At 40.9% G+C, this 22522-nt stretch overlaps 1 protein-coding gene across 8 annotated transcripts in view; it reads left to right on the forward strand.

The window, feature by feature from the left end:
- Positions 1–22522, forward strand: part of FGGY (FGGY carbohydrate kinase domain containing) — a 384511-nt gene that overhangs the window by 278780 nt on the left and 83209 nt on the right. For all 8 annotated transcript variants that reach the window (XM_012785132.3, XM_075998776.1, XM_075998778.1 and 5 more), the window contains 2 exons: positions 2964–3111; positions 16451–16525. In XM_012785132.3, coding sequence (XP_012640586.2) covers positions 2964–3111; positions 16451–16525 — 223 coding nt within the window. The remainder of the gene's footprint in view (positions 1–2963; positions 3112–16450; positions 16526–22522) is intronic.

Genomic DNA, 22522 nt, shown 5'->3' on the forward strand with positions numbered 1-22522 from the left:
GCATTTAAGATTATAAGTAATAAACTCTGAAAGCAATCTTCATTGACTCTTGGATTTTTTTTTAAATCTAGAAAGTGAGTTTCTTGTGATGGCAAAGAAGGGGGAACTATTTATGAATAACCTAGCATTTTATAGTGCTCAGGGCTCTATGTTTAATCTTCGTAGCCACCTATAAGGTAGAGAGTATCTTCCCCAGTTGCAAAAAAGTAAATGGCTCAGAGCAGTTTCGTGTACCTGATCACCCAGCTGGTACCTGGTGAGTCACTTTATGATTGTTGAAACTGTATTTTCTTCAACTTACCCATTGGAACTTGGACAGTAAGTATTTCTCCCTGTGAGACAGGATATATTAGCCTGGGGCTCACGAGAGAGAGGGAGAGTGATCCACCTGGGATCGTAGTTAATATGTGATTCCCTAGCTGGAAGAGGCCAGGCTGCCATCTGAGAAGGAATTGATAAAACATGCAAAATGAAACAAAGTCAGAACCAAAAAAAGCATCATGCAAGGTTAAAATTATGTGAATAATGATGTGCATTAGTTATTTTAATGTCTTCCAAGTGCATTTCATTTTGAATGATATACTCAGATAACACACAGTAAGGTATAATTGAAAAAACATGTAGGAGAATGGCTGAATTCAAAGAATAAACATACAGCTGCGAGGAGGTTAGGAGTCAAAGGGATAAGCACATGCCCCATCCCCCAGAGATCTCATTAGTGCAAGAGTGACCATATATGTAGAGGCTAAATGAATCTCACTGTTTGCAAAGACCCACAGTAAATGAGACAATGACGAATCAATAGTAATTAGGACTATAGGTTCTTATTGACCCAGATGTCTGAAACCAAATGCCCTGCTCTGAGATTCCTTGAGAGGCAGAATGAAAAAGATTTATAGATGTGTGCTTCTTTAAAAAAAAATCTCTTTAAAAGCAGTGATGCTATTCTAAAGTGGAAAGTTGCTAGAATTAGTGCAGACTCTTGACTTCTAGCTAGAAAGGATGTTCTACAGACTTGTGTTGTGAATGTGATTCTTGTTAGACGAGGAGCAGAGAGAGCTGGGAGATAGAAAACCAGGGTGTGATCCTATGATACCCCAATATGTTGTTCTGGCCCAACCTCCCAAGGAGGGAGGCCTGGGAGGACCCTTTCCTAAAACTGTAGTAGAGTCAGTCTAAAACAGTTTGAGGGGGGGGGCTTTGATGAAAAATTTCTGACCTGAGATACAGACAGCACATGGCTTCAGAATCACTCAGAGAAGGGTTTAAATATGGACTCGATCCTGTCACTTCACCTCTCGGGGCATCTTCTGTAAAAGGGTGCTGGCGACACCCCTTCACCGTGCAGTGGTGGAAAGCCTGGTGTGTACCAGGGAATGGCAGCTGGTCTTGCAGTATTTGGTCAGTCTTTTCCTAGTAATATTTATTCCTCCTAATATGATCTAAGGCAGAAGATTTTTTTACAGATGGGAATGGGGTGTTACAGTGAGAAGCGATGAGACTGCTAGCAGGTAGAGCTGCCCTCACCTCCACGCCAGCACACATCTCTCACACACAAATACACACTCTCACACTTACGCACTCTCTCCTACTCACACAGAGCAGTTTCGCTTTTCTATGTTTTTTATATTGAATTTCCATATAAAATTTTTGTTTAATAGAAGAGTTCCACTGGTAAGAGGGAACAAAGAGAGTTTAAAAACCACAGCTCTACTTGTTTGTTTGTTCCTTTACATTTGGTTTAGAGAACTTTCAACAACTTAACAAAATCCGTGGGGACACTCGTGGTATCACAAACTAGAACCTGAAATCACTGAGCCTTACTTCTGAAACATTTTTAAAATGCAAAACATAAATAATGTCTTAGGTATCTTAGATGTTAACCTCCTTTGGACATTGATTTCCTATACTTTTTTTCCTGCCATTATTCAAGCTGTGTTTTTAACCTTTAAAGAGAGTTCCAAGGGCCCCAGTGGGAAGTAGCACAGATGCCAACCTCTGAAATACACACTCTCTTTTGGCATCATTGGTTCAAAACTTGGAGACAGCTAACCAGGTTTACTCTTTGTGCCATGCAGTAAGATTTAACCCAGTGAGGTAGGTACTTTTAAATCTATTTTATGAATGGGAAAATTGGGGTTCAGTGTGGCAAAGGCACTGGCCCAAGTTACCCAGCTAGATCAGGCAGAACCAAGATCTGAATGCCACTGTGTTCTCAAGCCCATCATTCTCTCTCTGTCTCCTTACCTGAACATGTGAAGAATGAGGGAGCTGGTCTGACACCCTCCATTCTACACATGAAGAATCTGAGGGTTAAAAGGGAGAAAAAAACGTACACATTGTCCTTTGGTGAGTTTGGGATAGAAATCAAATCTCTGATTCCTGATCATAACTGCATTCATAGCATTCATTCACTTCCCTTAGCAAACTCCTATCCTGAATCTGGGATCTTATATTTGTCTATATTTGCCATCTCATCCTTATAATTGGGAATCTGATTTTAATAAAAATTTTATGTATGTACAGTATTGTACAGTTTACAAAATGCTAGATCTTCATGTACTTAATCTACTTTGATCTTCACAATAACCCTGTGAGGTAAGTTAGACAGAGATCATGATACATGTTTTTTACAGATGGGAAGAGGGTGGTTTAGACTGAATAACTGTCTCACGGTTATACACCTACTAGGAGTAAAGCGATTCCTGGGTCCAGTCTTCTGACTCCAAACCTTTTCCCTTTCCACTAGGACATGGCCCTTTCTTGGTGACAGTACAACTTGACGTGAGAGTACAGTAAACTAGTTTCTCTGGATGTGGGGTAGTTCCTTTGCCGAAGCTTTTGAGACCCTGCTTACTTTCCTGGGCATGTTACAGAAGTAAAAATGGTTTCTTTCTACAGAACAATTTTCTCCCCAACCCTACCCCCTTTTAAAAATAAAATAAAATCCACTTCTCTTCCAGATGCCAGAGTGTATATGCATATTTGAACAGTCACCTGGATCTGATTAAGAAGGCCCAGCCTGTGGGTTTCCTCACTGTTGATTTACATGTTTGGCCAGATTTCCATGGCAACCGGTCTCCCTTAGCAGATCTGACACTAAAGGGCATGGTAAGTAACAGCCAGTCCTTGCACGTAGATGAAGGCAGGCCAAAGGGCCACAAAGTCTGGAAGAAGCAAAGGGAGGAGAGAGGAAAAAAAGAAACAGGCCACCAGTCCACTGGCCTTTTGCGGTTGTGTTGCTGTTGTGAAGGCCTTTGCTGCTCCCCATGATGACCTGCTGAAAGTTTTCATTGTTTCGGAGCCAACCTTGAGAGCGTTGAAAGCGGTGTTTCCTATGTTCAGCTACTGCTGCCTCTTTGTCCCATGGAGGGGCGGGACATCGTGCCTACTATGTAATTTTGGTAGTTACGTCAGTTCATAAAGTCATGTTTTCCAACTGCATCTTCAGGTTGCCCAGTAAATCAGTGGTAAATATTACCCCCCATTGTCTTGCTGGCCACAGCTACACATCTTCCTAGGCTCTGAGTCAGGGTTATTCAAGGTCTATGCTAATATATTTAGGATTTCAGGTTAAACTTTGGTAAAAGCAAATATAATTTATAAATTATATTGGAGGACAAATTGCACTTTTTGTGACCTTTAGGGTCACTTCCACTATGGAGATTCTGAGCCCCTGCTGGAGTGGCCAGGATGAACTAGATGGGAAAGCTCACAGCCACCTAAGCTGAGATAGGGCACCTTGGTGACCAGATGAGATTGGGTGGCTGGGAGCAGTATGGCCATCAAGAATCACACTTGAGGATGGATGAAGCAGGTTAAAACAAGAGAAAGATTCAGAGAAGGGCCCAGGTAAGGCCACAGATAAGAAAATAAGCCGCAAATGCAGACTCCAGGAAGATGTCAAGAAGCTAAGAAAAGTAGAGCATTCGGTAAATTAAGGCGGGGAGTTCAGACCAGAGGCTGTGAGCAATGTAAGGTGTATGCACAGGTGGCTGCGTGACAGTGGAGCAGGCTTGCTAGCTTTAAGAACTTCAAGACTCAAAAGGCTACCATTTTGTGGTTAATTTTATGGAGATTATTTTAAATACTTTTATGATGGCAACAGGAAGACCTGAACTTGATATTCATTACCTAGTTGGCATAATAAACTTCTGCTATTAATAATAAAAGGGAGTCATGGCAAAAAGAAATGAAAATTATATGTAACAAAAGTTGTGTTTGTCCATGAAGTGTGCCTACAAAACAAATGGTGAACTTGGCCTCCTTATTTGGCCTGTGGAGGCAGAAGAGTAATGTCCAGAGTGGGCCATGTGGCAACAGGCTAGAGAGCCACACTTTCTGATAACTAACTCTCTCTCTGCAAACACAAGGTAGGGGAAGAACATATTTTATGTGGGCACAAAAATGAGTGTGTTAATTAGAGACAAAGATCTGAAGCCAAATACAGTTAGATACTTAAAATGTTAAAGAAGTTAAGAACCTTGATCAGTCTGTCCTTGAAATGACCTCAAAACAAAGCAGAGTTGCATGGCAAAATGGTCATGGCTCTGGAGTCACTTAGATCTGGGGGCCTTCCCTTGCCAACTTCTGCCACACCCAGCTTCAGTACCTAGCATGTCAGCCTCCATGTCTCCCAGTGGCTTTTGTCTGTTTCTTAAAACCAATCCTGGCATCCAGAGACCTAAGTAATACCATCATAAGGATATTCTTAATATCTTTAATAAAGTTGACCCAAATGCAGAATGTAATTCCCCAAGGAATCAATCGAGTGTTCTGAGGAATGCCCATCTCATGACAATAAGTATGTACTTACCAAGAGACTTCTTATATGGGGACATGTGCCCAATTGTATCTAAAAATTCTGTTATTAATATATTTACTTTTTAAAAAAAGTTTTGCTTTATTAATATACCTCATATATCACTTGATACTTCTTAGCAGTGATTTCCCTTTATAACTATCCTTGAGTTAGGGTCACATTGAAGAGCTATCCCTCCATGAGTTTGCACCACAACAATGGAAGGAGAAGGTGACCTAAATAAGATAGAAGGAAGGCAATTCTAGGCTAAAAACTTTGGCCGAAATCTCTTCCCTTCAGTTCAATTTCTGATAACATTAAAATAATCACCCTGAAATTCTTCTGTTATCATGTTGTATCCTTTTGCCAGAACCTACGATGACTCTTACCTCCAACACTCATTCAGTAAATATCAGTTTGGTGCCTGTTGTGTGCCAAGCATGGCTGCAGATGCAATAAGGTACAACGATTTCTGCACTTACGGAGCATGTTTAAAGTGGTAGGGGAAATGCTTGATAAAATGTTAATAGCAACTAGAATTGTCAGGATAATCCCAACAGGGCAAGATCCATGTACAATTTCTCTTTTTGGTAGCTAAAATATTTCCCTGGGTGTATCATAAGAGCTAAATATGTACTTATAATTTATAGGCAACATGAAGATAATAAAGAGGTAATTTATTACTTTAGAAAAAATAAACTTATGAACAACACACTAATACCAAATGGAATAGATGGCTAATGACTCTTACTATCCATATGGTAAGTATTCAATATCAACATTAATGTACAAGTAAACTATGTTGATAAGCTCTCATAGTATCATAATTATGGGTACCTTTGTTCATCAAACAAATACAGGCCGTGTTAGTGGGGGGTATAACAGTAGGCACAACCTGTCTACAGAAATATCGCTGTCTCTCTTGGGCAGACTGAATATATAAACAGGCAGTGGAAAGATGGGATCAAGCTCCAAATGTCACTCACTGTCCAGGGCTCTCTGGATGCATGGAAGATGATTGCCCAACCTGGTCTCAGCGGTCAGGAGAGGCTGAGACAGGAGGTGACTTGAACACAGAGTGAGAGAGGGAAGAGGGCTGGGGCCAAAGGAATCATAGTATATGCAGTGCTTGGAGCGGAGAGAAGGCATGGCATATGAATGTCTATGACTTTGGCTCCTCGTGTTGTTGTCTAACCAATGATAGACTGCCTTTAGTGTTTTATTTGGCAACAAAAAAAAGAAAATGTTTTCTCAGAGAACCACCGTATATACTCTCTACTCCCTCTGCTCCAGTGCCATTGCACTCTCCCAGTTCTCCACTCCCCCCTCAGCTGACTCTTCCCTCTCCTTAGTCAAACATTCATCCATTCAGTATGCTTTTATTGAGCACCTGCTGTGTGCAGGCCTATGTTAAGCCAGGGAATACAAAGAAAAAGCAAAGAAAAGGGCCTGTCCTGAGTTTACATAAAAGTAGGGGAGATAATTATTGCACATGTATGAAAGAGAGAGGGAGAGTGTGTCTATATTATATAATCATTTTACAGTGTGCTCCCTGTAATAATCTATGCAAGCTGAAGGTGACACTCAGTAAATGTCTGGAATTTTTTTATGTGTGTGGCATTTGGTTAGCAAACCCTGATGCAGCCTTTCTCTACTTCACTCAAAAACATGAAAATGTAAAAAAGACATGAACTCATGCTAGCTTTGGAAATTAGGATGACACTCAACTAGGAAAACTAGGATTGACATTCCCATAGAGGATCTGAGAAGGTTTTCCAGAATCTAAAAGACTAACTTGTTTGATAAACATAATATGTGACACAAGGACAAAGTCCAGCCTTGAAAGAGTTTGTACCTCCTCACCGTCTGCTCCCTACCTAAAAACACAGGTTCTTTTAAGCCTAAAACCAGGGCAGCTATCCCTCTACTCTACTGCCCATGGTTGAGGGGTTTTCGTTTTGTTTTGTCTTTTGGAAGCAGCCAGTGAGTTTAATTACCTAGACCTCCCACCTTACACACATGACCGTCCCTGTCTTCTCTTTCAGTTCAATTCATTTGAAAACTGCTAACTCAAGAAGCCTCCTGGGCAGGAAGTATGAGTTAGGACAAACAGTGATACCTTACTTTCTAAGCATCCTAAGTACAATTCTGTACTTAGAAAAGAGGTAGGAAAAACCTTGGTAGCTCTGTGAATTTGGAGGAAGGGTGTAGTTTTGCTGTTCTAGTGCTAGAAAGTAAGGCAGTGGTGATCTACCTCAGTCCAACAAAGCTACACAAAATTAAAACCGCTACACTCTAATAATTGGCATCCAGCTGTAGATCTGAAGTACAAATCCAAGTATGCAGTGAGTGAGGCTAAGAGAAAGTGATGTGTACTGTATTTTGGGAAATACTGAATATGCATAGCTTTCCAGTTAAGAGTAAATTTTTAAAAATAACAAAGTGAGTCCTGTTGGAAAAACATTGCATTCAAAGAAAAAGAAAGACCATTTGTAACACTTAGGGAAAAACCTCTTAAAAATTATTTACTTCTGAAACCAAAAGAAAATATTATGGATCTACTTGACATATTCAATAGGATTTCTTTAAAAAACATATCTCTACGAAATAGGACTTTCTCTATGGAATTAGGAAAGAATGAATTAAAGTGAAAGGAAAATGGAATGAGAAAAAAGGGAAATGATGACAACTAAAGATGCAATAACAATTAAAACCTATATTGAAAGTAATAAGGAATATAATAAATTCACTGAAGAAAATAAGATCAGGGCGGTCATAAAACTTAGCTTATATTTTAAATTTACTCTATTAGAAAAACATTTTGAAGATAGAGGATATAGTTTATTTACTTTTTTAATCTCAACAGTGCTTAGTCAGAGACTGGCACTAACTAATTGCCTTATGATCAAGCAATTATTTCAATCATTGTTTGCCAGTTGAGGAACAAACAGTGATATGCCTGAGGTCACAGTGCCAAGAAGTGGCAGAGATTGACCTTCAGCCTGCACAGCCCATGAGGCTGCCTTAACTTGTAACTTTGGAATTCACAAAATGCAGTGAATAGCATTAGAATATCACATCCCCACAGATACATCATACATGGCTTAATGCTAAACCATTGTCCTTAGGCTAGTTCCTGTTTTTCTGACCACCAACCTTGTCACTCATGTCCCATTTTTACCCTGACCTTGGTCTTTGTATGTAAACTTTGACCCTGACTCTTCTCCTTAAGGTTCTAATTTCTTTCCCACGCTCACTGACTCAGATTTCAAAAGTAATAGCCACCCCTGGTTTCACCTAGTTCTAAAGTCTTCCACTTTACGGGCCTACTGTCATCAGTAGGAACTGGACATAACCCAGAGATCTTTTCATTATGCTTGATAGTATCATTTTCTTTTTGTTCTGACAATAGTTGGCTTGTGTTATGTGACTAGCTATTTCATTTTGCTTTTGGTGATGCAGTATCAACCTGCAGCACTAGGCTAAAAAGAGGTGGTGGAGGTTAGGGGCAGGCAACTCCATAGTACACCTGGACTGAGTCCTACCTGTGCAAATATTTCTCCTTTCCATTAGAAAAATGAGGCACAGAAGGTGAGGGCTGCACATACACTTACCTAAAAGAAGCAGAAGCTTACGTAGCAACAGTCTCAAAACATTTAACACTGGTGATTCTAGGTTCTTTCAAAACAAGACAAAACCAAAAAAATTGCTTGCTTTTAAAGTAAATGAATGATATGGTCACACATAAAGATAGATGAAGCCAAATACTCACCATCAGAAGTACTTGTATGTTTTAGGCATTTTTTTATGGTGGTTTTTATTTTGAATGGTTGGTTGGATGGTTTTTACCACTGTGAAGCAGTAAGGAGAGCCCAGGTTTTGAAATCTGACCTGTATTTAAACTTGGCTTGAAAATGTACCAGTGTGTGACCGGTAGCTCTGTGCAGTCACTCTGCTCATCAGTAAGCAGGAACAGCCCAGGCTTCTTTGCAGGGTCACTGTCAGAGTCAAACAGGAGGTGCCGGCACTGTGGCAGGCACACAGTGGACAGACAGCACAACAGATGCCTTGGAATAGGGGGCTCCTGCTTGGTGGCCCTTACTTTCACGTTTATAAGATGGCCAGCAGAATTCTAAGTGTGGCCTTGCAACCCCACAGTCAGCTGTGGGGCCCCCACCTTAGCCCCGGAACTGATTGGACCCACGGTCACTACCAGCCAGCCAGGGAAGCTGAGCAATCCCTTGGCCCATCACAGGAAGCAAGTCTCATGCAGGTCTGGAGGTTGGTCTCTGCACTTAAGTCCTTGACCTTCGGTTTCCTCAACAGGAAACTCAAATTTGGTGTACCTTAGGAAATAGTGTTGTAGGAATTTTGAAAGAGTTCTTGCCTCCTTGTATATATGAGCAGTTTCTGCTTGTAAATTGGTATGACCTTTTAGTTTTGGTATTCTTTTTTTAATCCTTTTCCTGAAATATCCACTAAAATAAACAAATTATCTTGGAGACGTATCAGGCCATGAAAACACACCAAACACACCATATTCACCATTGGTTGAGACATGTTTTTTCTGCTTCATTTTTAAAGTACAGCACAACCCGGAACGGAAAGTTATTTTCTGCTTCCTTGAAGAGCTGCAACTTTTAACATCAGGCCATATGTTACTCAAACTGCTGGAGAGGTTGAGGGCTGCTCCAACAGCTCTTCAAAGCAAGCACAGAGCAAGTCTGCACGTGGAGAACGGAGGGTATCAGGGAAGAAGCACTGAGAGATCTTAGCCAGTTCCCAGGGGACCCAATCCCAGCTAGAGGCGGTTCTCCCTAAACAGATCCAGATGTGGGCGGAGTCAGCAACTCCCAACAGTATTTGCAAGAACTCAACAGACCGCAGACACCACCCCTGTGTCTTCTCCTGATAGGGAGATGGATGATGGAGCTTGAAGCTCAGGAATAGCCTTTGAGTGATGTATTTATAAGCCTTGGAAACACATGGACCCTTTTGACATGAGTTTGTGAATGCTTTTATTACAATTTAATACTATTTTACTCAGCCATTTTTTTACATATTGTTTTTGCTTATGAAAACTCAAATCCTGTAACAAAGCTTACTATCCTCGGTGCCATTTGACTGGTTTTCTGATGTATGTTTTCAACTAATTTACCAGCTGGCATTGTGACTTATAAGAGCTACCATTTTTCAGGGACCTGCTGTGCCAGGCACCATGGTAGATATCATCAACAACCATCACAACAACTCTGCAAGACAATGTTGTTGCCCCATTTAATATAAAAGAGAAACTGAGTCTCCCAGAGGAGAAAAGATTAGGAGTGGGATTGAAACCAGACAGTTCAAACCTGCGCCACTGCCATTCTCTGGGGGAAAACTAAAAATAAAAAATGAACTTTGTGTTTTTCTCAGTCCTTCTCTGTTTTCAATGTGCCTGCCATATTTCTTCCTCATTTAGTAGCTTTTTAAATTCTATCCCAGAATCAGAATTTTTTTTTTTTTTTTTGCTAGTGTTTCTTATCTTTCCTATATACACCGAACAAGAAGTAAAAGTAGGGGGATAGACTGTGGGCAGGGTTATTTCCCAAGGTGAGGCAGCGTGGTAGAAGGCTGAGGGTCAAATCAGGTCGAATCTTCTGAGAAGGCTCAGAAGATTAACAGTGGGAAGGAACTAAGGCCAGAGGACCCAGGATGGGATCCAGGTTGGCATGCAGACCCAGGACAGAGTCAAAAACAGCCAGTAGGGGCCAGAATGGTTGTACAGAACAACTTTGAGACTGGTGCATGAGCACATCAAAATGGCTTGGACTTACAGTCTCAGGGCCCAGGCAGAACTCGAGTGGTGCAGAATTCACAGTCCACCAATAGACTGCAGTCATGAGGGACAGTGTCCGTGTATCATCTAATCATAACGTGTATATTAGTTGTCTTCTGTGGCTGTAATAAGTTACACCAATACAGTGGCTTCAGTCCATCATCTCACTGTTCCATAGGTCAGAAGTCCAGGTTTGCTCGACTGGTTTCTCTGCTCCAGTTTTCACAAGGCCAAAACCAAGGGCTTTGATTTGGCAGATTCTAGGGAAAATCTTCTTTCCAAACTCATTCAAGTTGTTGGCCAAGTTCAGTCCCGTGCAGTTGTAGGACTAAGGTCCCTATTTCCTTGATGTCGGCCAGGGATCCTTCTCAGCTTCCAGAGGCCGCCCGCATTCCTGAGCTCATCACCTCCACCACCATATTTAAAGCCAGCAGTGGTGCATCAAGTCCTTCTCATGCTTTGAACCTCTCTGATTTCCATTTCTGCCTCATCTCTTCTACCGTATCTCTTGAGTAATTTTTCCGCCTTCCTCTTCTGCTGTTAAGAGTCCTATGATTACCCTGAGCCTAACAGGATAATCCCGGATAATCTCCCTATTTTAAGGTCAACTGGCTAGTAACTAATTCTACCTGCGAAGTTCCTTTGTAGCTGTGCCTAGATTGGTATTTGACTGAATAACCAGGTGACAGGAATCTTGTGGGGGCATCTTTAGAATTCTTCCAACAGTAGCACATTCATCTGCATTTCCCAAATCTGCATGGGTTTGGGGCAATGTCCAGTGTTAGACTAGGTTCATGACACTGAAACCTCTAAATACTATTGAGGAGATTTGTCCCCTTTTCTGTTCCAGAGTGCTGATTATCTCAGACCTGTTCTCCAATCTCTCCCTGCCCTCCAGAGGTTTCCTATAAATCTCTGATCTTCCTCATTACCTTGTCTGTGAGTTCCATCTTCATTATTGACTGAACATACAGCACTTTTGCTGCTCCATTGTGTTCTGGAAAGCTTTCAGCTAATTCCCCTGAGCCTTGGATACCTTCATTAAGCTCTGATGACCCTAGAAAATCTTAGGGCTTGGGAATCCCATTTTCCTGTCTTTTATAATCTTTAGAGACCCCTTGGGAAGTTATTCCTAAGCCCTTTTTTTTCCTTACTGACATATATAATCAATTCATTTAACAACTGGGAAGGAAAAAAATTAACTAATTACTAATACATTTGTTAATAATCTCAACAAATTTAGGGCCTATGCACTTATAATTCATAATACCAAGGTTTTGGGCAATCATTCCCAAATTTGTTGTACATTAGGACCTTGATAAAATGCAGATTATTGGGCCTACACCAAAGGTTCAGTAAATCTAGAGTAGAATCCCAGGACATCTGCACTCAACGAGGATCTCAGGAAAGAGTTAAAATATGTCTAAGTTTGGACAGCTAGTTGGTGGCAGCAAGATTTAAGCTGAAGTCCAGGGTGAAGAGTTGGTAGCTGTCTCTCCTTTCTACATAGTGAATGGAAGTGCGTAGGTTGATAAGAACTAAGTCTTCCCCAAGGAGTCCTTGCAAGTGGACCCCCTACTGTGCTAAGCCTGGGCACTCAGTCATCAAAGGCACTTTGCCTCTCCACACCCCTGCATGTCTGTACCTTTAACCTTATCATCCCAGTGCCGATGATCAACTTCCATCCTGGCTTCCCCACACTGGACGGCCACTTGGCTTCAGTGCTCCTTGTTAAGACCCTGATGGCACCCATAGCATGATGAAGGAGCTACTTTGTGGCTGTATTTCAGTATATGAATGAGATTGGGCGTTTCATGAAATTCAAGAGAAAGAGAATGGACATTTATTAAGAGAAAGGGAAATAAACTGAACACTTATTAAGTGCCACCTTTGTGTACCTAGTTAGCAACGAAAGAGCTAGAGGAGTTATCTAGTTCTTGTAGACTCAGTACAGCTTACTGAAAAGTGATATCTCATTTAACTCTCCACAATAATACTTTAAGGTATATATTATCATTCCTATTTTGCACATGAAAAAATTGAAGCTCAGAGACATTACAAAATTCATATACTGCCATGCAGTCAGAGGAAATGTCAACATTTAAACCCAGGTGTCCTACTCTAAAGTTTGTTCTTTCCATTTATATGCACTTCTCTTCTAAACTCAAAAATCTCAATATTTACGTAAACATTTTATATCTATAATCTAGGATGTTGCAATTATGCATTTTGCAGTTGTTTGCATCTTTTTTTTTTTGGCCATCGTATACAGCTTTCACACATCTCTAAATATTAATTATAAATGCTTTCTCTTACAGTTCTTCTCATTTATTACACAATAACAAAATAAATAAAATGTGCTTACCACTGCAACTCTCCCATGGGCCTTCCCCACATATTTGACTGTCTTGCCCAAACATTCAAAATAGGCATAGGTACATCTATAAACACACTCCTTCCACTTCCACTTCCTCCCCACTTCCTCTTATTGATGGAACCATTCAGCCTTCAGCTGGGCTATTGGCTCCTCTGGCCTATCCCAGCCTTCTTAGCCATTGCGAAGCTGTGCCTCCCCCAGGACATATCCCTGGCACTGTCCAGGTACTGCCACCACCTCCCTTCCAAGACAGCTCCCCCAGGGTCCTGGTCAGGGTCCCCAGCAGTCCACAGGGCAGGCACCCCTTAGAAAGTTCCATCATGGGCTGGCTGCACTGAGGTCTATGGTATTTGGGAGAAAATCAGATGGACTTAATGATCATCTGCCTTTCTGTCATCTCCATCTACATATCAAGTGAGATGTCAAGGAAGCAAGGGACCCCAGACCACCATAGTATCTTTGCACTCGGAGAGAAATATCTTCACTAAGTCACATTTCAACGCCATGGCTCCGGGGTTAGTGGTGAGGAGATATTGGACATGGCCACAGGAGAACTATGTTTGCTGTTTTCCTTTTGATACTGAGTATCTTCCCCATCATGATCCATGTAATAAATCCCTTCTAGAATTTCTTCCTTTCAAGGATGGCTGTGTTTGTTCTCTGTATCCGAAAAAGAAAAGCTATATCACCCATACTGTGTCCCTTTTTGCTATAGCTGGTAGCATGCTCAAGAGTTAAATTTAGTGCTCAATTACATTGATGATCTCATTCTCAGTTTCTGGAAAAAAAAAATTATCTTCCCTTTTCTTCTCTATGATTTCTGAGCTCTGGAGGCACTAGAAATTTAGAGAACAGTCCATGCTATCTTTTTGCTTGAATATCATTGCTTTTCAGAAGTAGTTGTGGCTATCTGCTGGGGATTAAGGCAGTTAATTTCAGCCATGCCACACCCCTTCTCTCTTACGGATTCTTACTAATTGAGAAAAATAGCAGCACCGTTATCAGTATCATTGTACAGTGCACTGGGGTTCCTAATAAATACTGAGAAGGGAATGCATCTTATATACAAAGCCAAATTTTACCCCTGCCCCCATCACAAATTATCCAAATTGGGTTTTCAGGATCCATCTGTGGCCCATGGCCTGACCACTTCCCAGTGAAGGCAGAGGGAGACGGCCTCCTGGACTGGCTCTGGAGGGGCACATGGCCCGTCAGCTTCCTGGATAGACCAGCAGCAGAGGCTGGCGCAGGAGGGAGAGAGAAAGCAAGGTGACTAGTGATCCTCACCACCTCGGGACCACTGCCTGCCATGGCTCAGGCGGTTCCCACAGGCTTATGACTGGGCTGAAATCCTGTTTACTCTGCACCTTTTTATAATTCATTCTCTCAGATGGGGATGCCTTTTTCTGATTCACACAAAGGCTGTGTATGAGCCACAGGGACCCCATTTCCTCTGATGAGGAAGGGTAAGTGTGAGAGCATGCTGTGAGGGTCTAAAAGTGTTCTTCCAGTGCTCTTTTCTTCGGGGCATGGTACAAGTGTCCCCTCCTCTGTGAATGAGTGAGGAACCGAGTTAGTAAGTATTGTAGAATTCTACAAAGAAGAATAGGACGTTGGGAAAGAGAGTCGTGTCCAAAAGGAGAAAAGGAACATTGAATTGTCACTAGTCCACACATTCAGCAGTATTAACTTAGCGCCTACTCTATACCAGGCACAGCGCTAGGCATCTGAGATACTTCAGTGAATAAGAACAAGTCTGCCAGAATACCCAGGTTCAGGTTTGCATTTTCTGTGTTCCCTTAGGAAGTTATTTCCTCACCTGTGAAATGCAGTTCTGTAGCATCAGCATTGTTCACGTTCTCTCCTACTTCCGGCATTCTTCCCCTCTGTCTAGCTTTCTGGGGAACTTCCTGAGGGATGTTCTTTCACAGCTACTGGCTTGGGGTGATGCATCCCCAGAGTTCCTCTCTGGTCTCTTATTCAAATTTTATATCTTCCTGTGTGTTAAATTCAAAGCCATAGTTCTCATCTGATTGCCCTGTTATTTGCCAAGAAAAACTAACAGCAGGCAGCTCTGCTGAATTGAAGCATCCCATATTCACACAGGTAGGTGAGTCATTCGGAAGCCAGAGCAGGGGACGCTGAGTGAGGAAGGACAAGAGCAGAGGCCGGGGAGCCAGTGAAGGCCAGCCAGGAGAGGTGCAGGAGGCGGTGAAGGCATTCCCACTGCGAAAGGAGGCCAGGGGAGAAGTTGTAACAGGGAATGACAGGACCAGATTTGCACAGGGGTTTTCTCAGCAATTAGGAAGGGTATAACAGTGGCCTGAATTAAGAAAGTGAATAACCATGAGGAGAAAGAATAGAAGATACATTGGGAAAAGTTTGGGAGATCAAATACACAAGACTTAGGGATTGATTACGTCTGGGTAGGGAGGTAGGATTCAAGAAAGAGGGGCCCCCAGGTTTCTGGTTTGGGCCACTGAATGGTGTCTGTGCCCTGCAATATGCCAATCCTAGTTGGGGGCGGAATCTGGAGAGAATAATTAAATGGGGCTGGAGGTGAAGGAAAGGACCTCGGTACACCACTCAGCTCCCGTGTTTTGATGCAGACAGCATGCCCACACCTGGCTGAGCTCGGAACCGTGCACATCTTAGGAGCTGGGTAAATGCATGTTATGTGAATTAATTTTATAATGTGAGTCTTAAGTGAGCTACAGTATTGATGCCCACAATCTTCAAGCTAGGCTTGGAGAAACCAGCATCTTTCACCTTCTAGAAATGTCCTGAGACAATACCTTGATGAATGAGATACATGGAGGTGGGGCTGTGAACAAGCCTTGAAGGCATTCCAGTCCAGCATGCTGTTCCGTTCTGGAATCTCTCAGAGACTGACATATTCCATATAAGCATGTGATTCCGATTGACTTTAATGAGATTCCTTGCAAACCACAGATTCTAAATTATCCCCCTGTAGGTATAATATTTATAGGAGACATAATACTTTACCCTGAATACCCTTTAGGTGCCGTTACACTGAATTTTGATAGTAGCAGGACTCAGAATCAGATCATCTTGTACTAGAATGTCCCTGTTACATGTTGATTTCTTGTAAGCCACAGAAAATAGGTATTTATAAGAAAAGAGCATTTTAAAAAAAAGATATTTAATTCCATGCTAAGAAATATCAAACACAGTCTTCCTATGGTATTTACTTTATTTTGTTTTTGTTTAAGGACAAGGCATTTTTCTTTTGGGGAGGAAGGGATAGTTTTTCCCAAGTCTGGAGATTAAGCAATTTAGTAGGCATTTCACGTTCAGCTCACAAAAAGGGGATTTGCATATGAACTTGTTTCAACGAGAAAACACATCTGAACGAGTTTCATGGGAACTATCTCTATCCGTGGCAGCTCCTTTTGACCATCTCCTTCTCATTTTTTTTTCTCCATCCCTCCAGGTCACTGGATTGAAACTGTCTCAGGACCTCGACGATCTTGCTATTCTCTACCTGGCCACAGTTCAAGCCATTGCTGTAAGACACTGTAATGACATTTTTAAAGAGACTTAGGGCTGTCAATATGCTCTGTGCCACTTGTTCCCCAAGACACATAATATGCTTTTATGACAGAGGTTCTTAATTAAAAAGGAGATGCTTGAATGTCTAGAATGTTGATGAAGAGCCTTACCTGCTTTAACTAATAACCTCACATAACTGAAAGTGGAAAGGAGTTAAAGTCTTTGAATGTTATACTTGTCATTTATGTAATTTGTCTTCTGAATTTAATTAAATAATAGTAAGCAAGCAGATGCCCATGTATGCTTACATTAGGAAAAAATGGTGTTAAGAATGTCCAGATTTATAAAACATACGATAATTATTCTTTTGCAAAAGGATACATTATAGGATTCCTTTAGTGAGTTTCCTTACAACATGAAAGTGTGTGTTTTTAGATAATTGACTGCTTAAGTGAGGGGTTAGGATGGTTAGGGAGGAAGAGGAGAATTTAATTCTAAAATGTTAGGAGAGTCTAAATTAAAGATAAATCAAAAATAGAAACAAAATCCTAAAAGCTCAAACGTTGTCTAAGGAATCATTCTTCTTATGTAGAGGTGATCTACGGGTAGGCTTCAAAAGGATTCTAAACCTTGAAATCACATACAAAAGGTTGTACATGTGTGCATGTTACAAAGCGGGAGAGTGGGTCATGGCTTTCAGGATCTCAAAGCAGGTAGGTACCCCAAAATAACAATTAATGCAGTGAGGCTTAGCCATCTCTGGAAAGAGAATGGAAACCAACAGAAAAGAAAAATCAGTTCCCTAAATTTTGATTCAACATTTATTTTTCAGTGGCACCTATTAAACAAAATTTTTTCTATTAATGCTATAGTACATAGATAGTATTCAGTTATTTCATTTGTCCATACAACTGTTTGAATAACCACATTAATGTAAGTAATAGAACAACTATATGCATATTTATTCATTTCATCAATGAAAGTGCTTTTTTAATGCTCAGAATCATCCAGGTGCTATGTATTTATAATAGAGAATGAAATTTCCCAAATAATAATAATGCTCATAATACTAAAGAAATATCCCTTCTTTATTGCAACTGCATGTGAGTATGGAATTGGCCAACTTGATTCAATAATCCTTTTAGATTATAGATTAGTTTGCCAATATCTTCCTGAAGCAGCATTGTTATGGACTCAATAGCTTGGCCAGTTCAGTGAAGTCAATCAGACAACTTTATGCATGGAAATGTGGTCAAAAACACACAATTCCGACATCTGTCAAAATGGAAGCAATTAATAGTAAGATGAAAACAGAAAACAAAAGTATGTATCAGTAGTAAAGACAATTATTCAGTTACTCTGTTTTATGGATAATAAAATGATTATGGTGGTGGTAGTAATAATAAATAATAGAGTTTGGGGGTATTTATTATGTACCAGGCACTGTGCTAAATATTTTATACACATTATCTAATTTAACCTTATGAGATAGATAGTTTAATCCTCATTTCACATATTAGAGACCTAAACTTCCTTGTGGTAACTTGCTCAGGGTCATATAGCTAGTACATGGCAGAGCTGAGATTTGAACCCAACTTTCTAAAATAAAATGAGATGTATAAAGTACAGTCATGCATAGCATAATGACATTTGGTCAACAAGGGGCTGCATGTACAACCATGGTCCCATGAAATTATAAAACTGTATTTTTACTGTACCTTTCTATTTTTAGATATGTTCAGATACATAAATGCTCACCATTGTGTTACAATTGCCTACAGTATTCAGCACAGCAACATGCTGTACAGGCTTCTAGCCTTGGAGCAATGGATCATATGGTATCATATAGCCTAGGTGTGTGGTAGGCTGTACCATCTAGGTTTGTGAATGTGTACTCCATGATGTTTGACATAATCGCCTAATGATACATTTCACAGAATCATTAAGCAACACATGACTGTATTGAGGAACTTTTACTTTCTGATTTGGTTTCTTCTATGAAAAGTCCTACAATGGAATGAATCACTGATATTGAAATGAATAATCCTGGATAATCAGAGCTGTGTGATGCTCTCTCCCTTCTGAGTACATGCTAAGAGGACATGAAGGACAAGGCCAACCAAGATTGGCCAAGGGCCGCCATCATATGATGGTAATGACTGTCACCTTTCAGCAATCGCTGACTTTGTACCAGGCACCAAAGTGCCTTACCTACCTGTAGCTTAGAATGGTAACCCAGTAAGCAGATGGGTTTGTTCTCATTTTACAGATGGGCGAAGACCGTTTGCCAAGGTCAGACAACTAGTGCATGGTAGTTGGAATTTGAACCTCTATCCCTCTCACTCCCAGGCTCCTGCTCCTTCTGCTTTTCCATGCTGCATTTTTCTTTGATCTGTTTGTAAAAGCTGCATGGATAAAACAAGCTTTTAGGCATTTCCAAGAACAGGTTTTTTACTTAACACATGTTAGGAAACATCATTAATTTGGCCTGGGATTGTTTCACAGGGGTGCCATTCCTGGTAAGAATACTGAACAGAAGTCCAGGAATGTATAAATGAGGTTAAACTTAATGCAGGCAGAGGAGGAGGGGGAGCCAGCTACATTTTCCCAAGTACCACACACTTGGAAAATCAATCTTGTATTTAATGGGCTGTACATGTATTAAAAGCTATCATATTTATTCTGTCCATTGTCTTAATGACCTTTATAATACCACAAAGGAAAAGCGTTTTAAGGCAGAGATTTTTCGATGAAGCTTTATTGTGGTGTCAGTTGAACGGTGAGGGGTTCAGTCTGTTTTGCAAAAGCATCCAGATGTGCTGATCTTTTAGGCAAAAATGTGCATTTAAATAAGGCATTCTGATAGCAGATATTTTTCCATAATGTTCAACTTGGAAAAAAATTTTTTTGTTTCATTGGCCCTGAATATTGCCCTAGCATCTATTTGTTGGTGGTGAGTTAAAGTTAAACAAATTCCTTTCTCTCTGTAGTAATATCTATGATTGGTATTTTGTAAGGATGGAATGAAATTAAGGCGAGATTGTAATGAAGTTAACTTGAGACTGTGCGGAAACCCGCCATGAAGTAAAATTCTTTCTTTATCGTGCTTAATTGAAAGACCTGTCAACCTCCCAGTTTATCCATAGCCTGTACATCTATAGTTTTCTTTGCAGAACAGACCCTTAAAAAGTACTATTTGCATTTGAAGTCTCTTGATTTGCATTTTGGTTCTGTACATTCCCAGTGGAATAGCCTAATTTTAATTTAAATTTCTCTGTGAAAACATTTTTTCCAGAAAGGTGAGCACAAAATCATTTCTGTACAAAGCCCTTTGGTGGGACATTTCAGTAGGGTGGAGCATTGTACAGAGTGGAGTCTGGGATACCGAAAGGGAACACCGTGTGACAAACCGCTGGCCAAGTGGGAAATTCCATCCTACAATGCCACACAGGGGAGAGACAGGCTGTCACAGCCCCTCTCAAAGGAGTGCCTCTTATTCAGATCATTTCTTTCCTTTTCCCAGGAACTGTGCTTGGTATTACCCTTGTGTCAAGACTGCTAATCACATGGTCATAGGTCCCTGGTTTTAGAAATATCAGAAATATTGGTTTTGCATGGCATCTCCATACAGATTAGGAGGCAGCTACCTTCCCTCCTCCCCTACAGACTGTATTACTTTCCTCAAATTACCTATCTCCTAAGTGGGGATAACAACAGGCAGTTTTCTCAGTTGCCCTGGGATTGGAAATGCCTTAACGTGCACAGCAGGGTGCCTAGCATGTAGCTGATGACCAGAATAGCTCTCATTTGTAAGCACCTTCCATAGGTTGAACTTTCTTCTACAAGTTTTACATAGGCTGCCTACAGCAGCAACCTTGCGAGGCAGGTATTACTGTATTTTATCAAGTCTAAGATGAAATTTTTAATTTTTTTGCGTGGTAACATTTCTGACAATCCATAGAATTTTTTAACTGAATGAAAATGGTGTTATTATTCCCACTCAAAAAATGAGAATTGAGTCATAGAAAGGTTAGGCACAAGAAATCTGTGAAGTGCCTGAATGCCAACATAGGTATTTTGAATTCAAAATTCATGTTTTAGCTATGACAGATTCATACCCCTAGAGTAGACTAGGGTTGCCTAGAATCCACCAGCATCAAATGATCCATGTTGAACTTAAGGGCATCTGTAGACTTCCTAAAATAATCTATAATACTATTGAGTATGTGACTTTTTTTCTGGGGAGGTCAGTATGTTTTATCATATTCTCAAGGGGGTTCATGACCCCCCAAAAAGCTTAAACAAGAACATCTGGAGATAATCAGCCATAGTCAGCAAGCAGGATCTGGCCTTATATGGTACAACATGTTTTAATTTTTTTAACACGCTACATCTGTGGACTATCTTTGGCAGACCAAGTTTTACCTAATCCATATTTTTATCAGATTCGTGAATAGCTTCAACAAACCCTAAAGACCTCTGGGCTAGAACTGCTGCCTTTTACTTCTGAGCTGCTGCTGTTTTTCATCATTTACTCCAGAGCAATTGATATTTCATGTCCTACGGTCCCCAGATCACCCTCTGACCACTCCCACCCCCACTCCCTAGGAAGACAGCTCTCCAGACAGCCTCCTCAGAGGAGGCTTCACCTGCTCTGCGTTCCTGCCCACCTGGGACCAGAGATCAGGGCAACATCCTCCTGACTTTCTGAACCTTATTCCTTACTGTGGCCAAACTTCAGTTCTTTCTTGCCCTCAAACTGAACTACCTCTTCTCCCTCTCTGCATACTTGGGTACCAACCCCAACAGTACAGTCACACTTTCTCTAAAAACTGTGATATTGGCTTGTATCTTCTCTCCACCCCAAGATATACCTTCTTCTTCTTCTTGGTGATCATGCCATCTCTGGAGACATTTGGGCCTCCCAGATTTCTTCTGACCTTCTCCTCCCTCCACTTTAGCAGTTCACTCCCAAAACACTTAGTAAATGTTCCCTGCCTTTTACTTTTGCTACCATACTAATGCTCCCTCTCCATACCTAGGAGCTTCCCCTACTTCCCAGAGTTTGCTCCAACTCCAAACATTCCCAGCCTCTCCATCCATTCCTCATGTTTCTCAAACGGCACCATGTGGCTGCCTCCGTAAGGCCATGTCACAGTTCATCATTTTGTTTTTAATCCTTACCCCAAGCAAATTATGATTTTTGAACTTCTATTAATAGTTTTTTGAACTTTGAAATAAATTATAATTTTCAGCTATCTGAATATTCTACCTAAAGCTAAAGAATTATATGTTAAGATTCACCTCCATGACTCTGAGGTAGTATCCTCTTCTCAAACAATAATGACTTTTACTGAGTTTGGTAAACTTAGCAAGACAGGAATGAGAATAATGCATTTTAGGGAGATGTTAAGACACGAGGGCTGGATTGAAAATATGGTGAAGCCCTGGGCCGTCCATGTGATTTCTGCATCATCCCAGGTCATTAAGGACTGATGGGAATGGACTCTGGCTCAGAAGCCTTATTATGAGAAAACCACTACCTGGTTTCAGGTGATAACAATGGCAATAGCAGCCCTTTGCCAGCCAGAAGCCCTGTATCTTCCCTTCTGTATGTAATTAGAGTCCTTTTTCCATGTTTCTGCTGCTGGAGTTTTTGGTCCCTTTGCTTTGCTAAGGAAAAGGTCTTTAGTTCCCATGGTTGAAGGAAGCCTGACCCAGGCACCACTGACTCTGTTAATTTCAGAGCAGTGTTGCAATCACTCCGTTTCCACTCCCTAATAGAGGGCCCGGGCCACAGTAGACACTCCTCAAATATTTGTTTGAATGAACTGTGTTAATATAAACTGTGTTGATATTGTCTACTGTTTTTGTCAGCGTTGTATAACTACTGATAGAAGCAAATGGTATAGTAATTAAGAGGGGTTTGGAGTCAGGCAGGCCCAGGTTGGAATTCCCAGTCTGCGATTTAATTAACTGTGTGATCATGGGAAACATAATCTCTCTGGGTCTC

This window comes from Microcebus murinus, chromosome 2, assembly GCF_040939455.1.
Source record: "Microcebus murinus isolate Inina chromosome 2, M.murinus_Inina_mat1.0, whole genome shotgun sequence".
Lineage (NCBI taxonomy): Eukaryota > Metazoa > Chordata > Mammalia > Primates > Cheirogaleidae > Microcebus > Microcebus murinus.